Source organism: Empidonax traillii, unplaced genomic scaffold (assembly GCF_003031625.1).
Source record: "Empidonax traillii isolate 1590-97213 ecotype Southwest subspecies unplaced genomic scaffold, ASM303162v1 scaffold1515:size97631, whole genome shotgun sequence".
In the NCBI taxonomy this organism is placed as follows: Eukaryota; Metazoa; Chordata; class Aves; order Passeriformes; family Tyrannidae; genus Empidonax; species Empidonax traillii.
This window is the reverse complement of record NW_020956708.1, coordinates 79097-85148: the sequence shown is the minus strand read 5'-3', so window position 1 is coordinate 85148 and position 6052 is coordinate 79097. Positions and strand designations below refer to the sequence as shown.

The following is a 6052-nucleotide window of genomic DNA, read 5'->3' as shown; positions in this document are numbered from 1 at the left end:
CAGGGAATACAGAGATTTGGGGCTTGGGCTATACAGTAGAGGGCAAAATAAATACCTGCGCTTTCTCTAGTGTAGGGGAGAGGGAAGGGTTGAGGAAGGGGCTGAGGGAAAGGTGGGGGAGGGGAGTGCTTTAATAGCTTAGGGAACCTGTGAGATATTACTTGCATACACAGAGGCACTCGCACGCCTCAGACTGCTGCAGGGGCAGCAGGGGCAGCCCAGGCTTGCTGCACCGTGGGACGCGCCGTCGGCAGCCAAGAGCATCCCATATTCCCGCCTCTCCTCCCTGCCCCCCGGGCACCTACCGCCAGCGCTTGCCCCGGACACCAGCCCCCACCCGGGAAAACCAGCAGGCAGCGCCCGGGCCGCTTGGCATGGTACGGCTGCGTCCCGGTGCCGCTCCTGGTGCCGCGGGTGGGCCGGGCTGAGCCGCAGCCCCGGGTCCAGTGCGGCCGGTGCGGGGCTCCGAGAGCCATGTGCCGTGTACTACGGGCACAGACTCCACCTTCCTCCGCTCCCGCCCGCCCCCACGCATCCAGGAAGGGAAAAAGAGGAGGAGGAGGAGGAGGAGGAGGAGGAGGGAAGGGGGTGAAAGGGAATTAAAAAAAAAAAAAAAAAAAAAAAAAAAAGAGAGAGAGAGAGGTTGAAAGGAGGGAGCTCGCCGAGTCCCACCCTTCTCCCTCCTCCTCCTCCTCCTCCTCTTTCTGCGGGCTGCTGGCCGGGCTTTTGTTTTCCTCCAGCGCCCCGTTTCCCACACGTGATTGCCGTGTTATTGCACAGGGCGCTCGGCGGTGCGGCTGCTGCACCTATAAATACGGAGCGGGCGGGCGGCGGGGGCCCGGGGCAGCGCGGCGCGGCCGGGCGGAGCGCACCCCCCGCCACCCCCATGCACCCCGCCGGCACCGCGGCGCCCCTGCCCCGCCGCCCGCCCGCCTGACGGGCCGGCAGCGAGAGGCAGCGCCCGGCCAGCGCCGAGGGGAGGGGGAGCCGGCCGACAATGGCGGCGGCCGCCACCGCCGCCAGCCCCGGCAGTCCCGCCGCCGGGCCCCTGCCGCCGGCGGAGCCCTGCCCCAGGAAAGCGCCGCAGCCGCCGCCGCAGCCGCCGCCGCCGGCGCGCAGCGACCCCCGGCGCAGGCAGGCCGCGCTCTCCTTCCTCACCAGCATCTCCCTCGACGGGCGGCCCCCGCCGCCGGGCAACGACGGCCCCGCCGCCCGGCCCCGCCAGGCGCCGCTGCTGCCGCCGCCGCCACGGCTCGGCAGCCCCCCGGCGGGGCCCGCAGAGCCCCCGGAGGAGGAGGAAGACGAGGAGGAGGAGGAGGACGCCTTCGCCGCCGTGCAGGTGCCGCCCGCCGCCTTCCTGGGAGCCGCGGCGGCGGGCAGCCGTGGCCGCCTCAACTCCTTCACGGCGGGGGTGCTGCCGGCACCCTTCGGCCGCACCAGCCCCCAGGGCATCGCCGGCGGCAGCGGAGAGCTGGGGCAGCCCGGCTCCGCCGCCGCCTTCGAGCTGCAGCGATCCCGGTAAGCTGCGCCGCGGCGATGAGTGGTGCGCGGGATGCGCGGGATGAGGGATGCGCGGGATGAGGGATGCGCGGGATGGTGATGGGCTCGCCGCTCGGGAAGGACTTGCGCGGCCGCCGGGGGAAGCGGTGGGGAAGGAGGCCCGATAGCCGCCGTGCAGGGGATAGCAGCCGTCGCTCCGCGGGGCTAGGGGAGCAGCGGCAGCGATCTGCGAGGGTGCAGGGGCGGGTCGGCGGAGGTGCCCGAGCCTCCCGGGTCGCACCAGCCAGTCAGTCAGTCGTTCCCGCCTGGGCGCAAGTGGCTGAAAGTTTCTCTCTTGCTCAGCAGTGCGGGCGTGAGGCTGCACAGCCACCGTGCCTCGCTGCAGCCCAGCCCAGCTGCGGAGAGGTTGTCACCCTGTTCTCATGGCTGGTGGCGGATTCAGCCCGCCGTGCTACCTGTCTTATAGGCAGCAGGCTGGGAAGCAGCCCTGAGTCAACTGCGCCTTAGTCAGGTCTGTAGCCCACATGGGCAAAGGAAATCTTTGCATCGACATCCGCGGATTACGGTGCGAGTGCATGGTTTAAGCAGCGTCTCGCTACCAACCCAAATAAGCTCTTTATCTACAAGCACTTCATATTCCTCTGGGCTGTTTACTGCCCTTGGATACTCTTTTGCCTTTTAATTCCCAAGAGAATAACCTCACCGGCTTGAAAAGATGAGATTTTTGGCTAAGAAGGTGCAATCTTGTAAAAATGTGCAAATGCATGAGCATTAATTGCTCCACGGGTACAAAATCACCTTCCTTCACTTCCTCAATAACATACTCAGATATCAAAGACGGGAGGGGGGGGGAAGAAGCAGAGAAGAAGCTGGAGGAAATGACTGTGTTCCCTAAGCCCACATCGGCTGCCACTCCCACATTCCCCATTTGCCACACTCCCTTCTTGTTCTTCCCTTGGAGAAATAGGTAAACTTTGAGTCACATGTTATTGCAAGGGTTTATAAGGGTAATTGAGCATAGATCGCTGTAGAAAAGTCCCTCTCAAAACTAACCAGGTTGGAGAAATTGGAGGTATTCCAGGAGAAAGTTGTCTTTGCTGCATGCCCTGCTGTTGTTTGAGTTTTGCCCCTTCCATCTGGATTATACTGGTGGCTTTTCAGGTGCCGTGCTAGGGAGCTCTACATTGCCAAGTAAAATGCCTGCTGGTGGTCTACCACCCTTCTTCTCCTAGTCATGTGTCTCTCAAAACATTTTGTGCAGTGACAACCCTCTAGCTGTGTTGTGGATCAAAAGCACAGCAATATGACACACACACGCTCATGCTTTTTGGTCTGACATGGTTCTGCCCTCAGCCTTGTGAATGCAAAGTTACCCAGAGACCATGATTTGGGGATTGATTTTCTACTCTTGAGCTTTTTACTTCTTGGTAATACTGTACATGGCAGTACCCTCTTAGTGTTCAAGAGGCTGTATTCTGCCTGGCCTTCTAGTTAGGGAGTTTATTATTGATGCAGGATTCTTGAAGGTTACCTTTCTAGATTCCCAAGGATCCTCTTTGGTTTTTTTTGCTTGTAAGCTTTGATCCTGGCCTCAGCTCTGGGAGCAATCAAGTAATTATTTTCCCTTGCCCTTGTTTGCCACTCTGAATGTTTTCTTCCACAACTGATAGCTTTTTTTTTTTTTTTTTTCCTGTTACATGAGAACAGTTTGGAGTTTAAGAGGGAAAGGTAATTACTGTTCACGTGTACAGCCTAGAAGTTCAACATCTTACAAGTTCAGCTGTGCTGCTAACATGCAAACAGACTGAATGGATAGCCCAAGTCCATGCCAAGGGAAATCACCTAAGGAAACCTTGTCAGGATGCTCCACCACTCCCCTATAGGGGCCGTTGTTTGTTCTGTATGTTTTATTGTGATGTAGGATATAAGGAAAGTGCTCGTTTTCTCATGCTCTTTGCTTTTCTTGAGAGCTAGATTTAGCTGTGGCGGAGACTTTGCATTACTCCACTGACAAGTATGAGGCTCTCCACTGTAGCACTTGCTTACAGCTAACACTGGTGCAGGAGGGCTCTGGCTAATGTCCCTGCCTTTACTGGCTGTTGTGACCCTGCACGTATGCAGCCCAGGGCAGACTTTGGCCTGCCTTCAATAGATTTCTTTCTGTTCTGGAAAAGTTATATATTTTTTAATATCAGAATGGACAGCTGCAGACCATGGAGGTTGTACGGAGCGTTAGCTACTCATCATCTTAATGAAAAGATGTGGTAGAGGCTCCAATTGCTGGGTTCGGTCTTGGCTGCACAGAAGATAAATCACAGGCATGCACCAGGCTGGTGCAAGCCCAAGAATAGAGGGTTCGAGCAGACCTGCTACTGCTCTTTTAATGGAGAGGAAGGAGCCAGATCCCCAGCACACTGCCAGCCCTCCTCAGGACAACAGGGTGGAAGTCATAGCAACTGCCCTGAGACAGGCATCAGCTCACCTGAAGGATGATGCGGAGAAAAAAATCAGAGATTTGTTTTTGGTAGTTTGTGTGTGCACCTGCTGCCTTTCCTCACAGCCTTCTGCTCTCCTTGCAGTGAGCTTGAAATTGAATGTGTGGTTTGACAGATTAGTCCTCTATGTTGAGACAGGTAGGTTACAATGTGAAATCTTTTTCTGTTACAGTATCAGGCAAGACAGGCTGTCTTATGTTGTTATTTTTCTTTAGTTTTCAGAAACCATTGTGAACATATAACCAGAGTTTCCTGGCTTTTTTGTTTGTGTTAGCAGTTTGTATAATTGCCTACTAGTTTATATTTAACAAGGTTATCATTAATGTGGTTTGGGTTTGTGCTCTATGTGTATTCACAAGAAACAAACCATACAAAAAAAGAACATGGAGCTTCTAGCTGCTCAGAGGCTAGTGTGTAATTATATGTAAATGACAAAAAAAAGGGTTTGTTCAGAAGTCAGCTTGTTGGTGCCAAAGGCTCCTGTCTCGTTCAGGAGGAGTTTGTTTCAGTTTGTGGTGAATGAGTGGATGAGGACACAAGGTTACTAGAAACTAGGGCTAGGTTCTGCCAGGGTTTTTTTCATGTCAAATTACAATTAATTTTCATAGCTTCATCTTAAATTAATGACGAGCTCTGTGAAGCAAAGTTTCAGCAACACTGGTTTAAAATCATTTCACATCCTCTGGTGTGATGGTCCCAGGTAGCTGTTTTTGTGTATGCCTAGAATTCTTGTTGCCATAGTGTTCTTTGGGGAAAGTACTGCTGTTTCTGTATGTGAAGTTTCCTCTACCATCAGGCCAGGTGGTTAGAAACAAGCGCATTCTTTTTTGCGAATTGTTTGTTTTGGTTTTCTGGTTTTGGTTTTTTTTTTGTTGTGGGTTGATTTTTTTTTTTCCTGTTTTGCTAAGGAAGCAAATTGGTGATTGGATTTGGAGTCTAAACATTGCTTACAGTTCATTGTCTATGTCACTGTGTTAGGTTTGAATGCAAATGGGCAGGAGAATTCCTTCTGGGAGCAGCGGTTGCTGGGAGGGAAGGAGAGAATATCTGCTGAGTAATTGCTGGGGAGAGGTCCACTCAAAAGGATATTGAAGTTATCAGGGCCAAATGGATTTTTCTTCAGAATTTATTGACCTATAATAATTCTCATTTCCTGAGTAATTCTAAATAATTTTATTAGTAGTAAAGCTTGTGAAGATTCAATTTGTTTCTAGCTATTGGAAAAGACAGAGGTGCATATGGCCTCAGTATTTATATTCTGGAAATATGTAATGAAGGTGGGTGCTAGAATAGTTCACTTGCCTGGTTTTTGTAGGGCTTGAAAAGTTCCTTGAGTTGTTAGTGCTGGAGAAAACCTTCAGGAGTTGAATCCCACCATTTAGGATTTGTGGTGGAGGGCTGAGAAGTCAAAACCCTGTTCTCTGTGGCCTTGGGCAGGCGGACAATACAGTCTCAGCCCACCACAGAAGATGCCTCCAAAATGAACATGCTAGAGACAAAAGAAGAGTCTCTCAGAAACAAGTGTCTTACAGGCAGAGTCCTGAAAGGGGAGCAGAACAAATAGCTGGGGGCACTGTCCATGCCATGGGTCATCCCAGCATCAGGAGTTGGCTTGTGAACTTCTGGAAGCACACTGGATCTTTTGTGTGTGATGGACACTCTCCATTCACTGAACCTAAAGCCCTTCAGGCAGCCTGGATTTCAGAGTGATGTATACAAGCATAGCATGAAAATAGCCATTTAATGGTCTGAGAAGTGAATGGGAAGTGCACATGCTGAACTAAGTCTTTTCATAGGTGTGTGACCTTGTATACCGCTGATAGCTCTAAAGCAGGGGATGCTTATTGAGTTCAGCTGTCAATTCAGGAGGCTAAATGGCATCCTATACCAGCCTGAAGGGGAAATGTTCAACAGGGTTAAGGCTCAGGTAATAAGGGCTGTTTCAGTAGTAGCACACACCAAACAAGCTCCTCCATGAGCCCCGTAAGGGACACTGAGCACACCCACATGCTTTAGCATGAACACACCAAGAGGCTGGGCCTTCACGGTCTCTTAGA

At 52.6% G+C, this 6052-nt stretch overlaps 1 protein-coding gene across 1 annotated transcript in view; it reads left to right on the top strand.

The window, feature by feature from the left end:
* The first annotated feature begins 997 nt into the window (after positions 1–997).
* The window catches only part of CABLES1 (Cdk5 and Abl enzyme substrate 1), a 76289-nt gene continuing 71234 nt past the window's right edge, over positions 998–6052 (top strand). The window contains exon 1 of the mRNA XM_027907655.1: positions 998–1518. Coding sequence (XP_027763456.1) covers positions 998–1518 — 521 coding nt within the window. The remainder of the gene's footprint in view (positions 1519–6052) is intronic.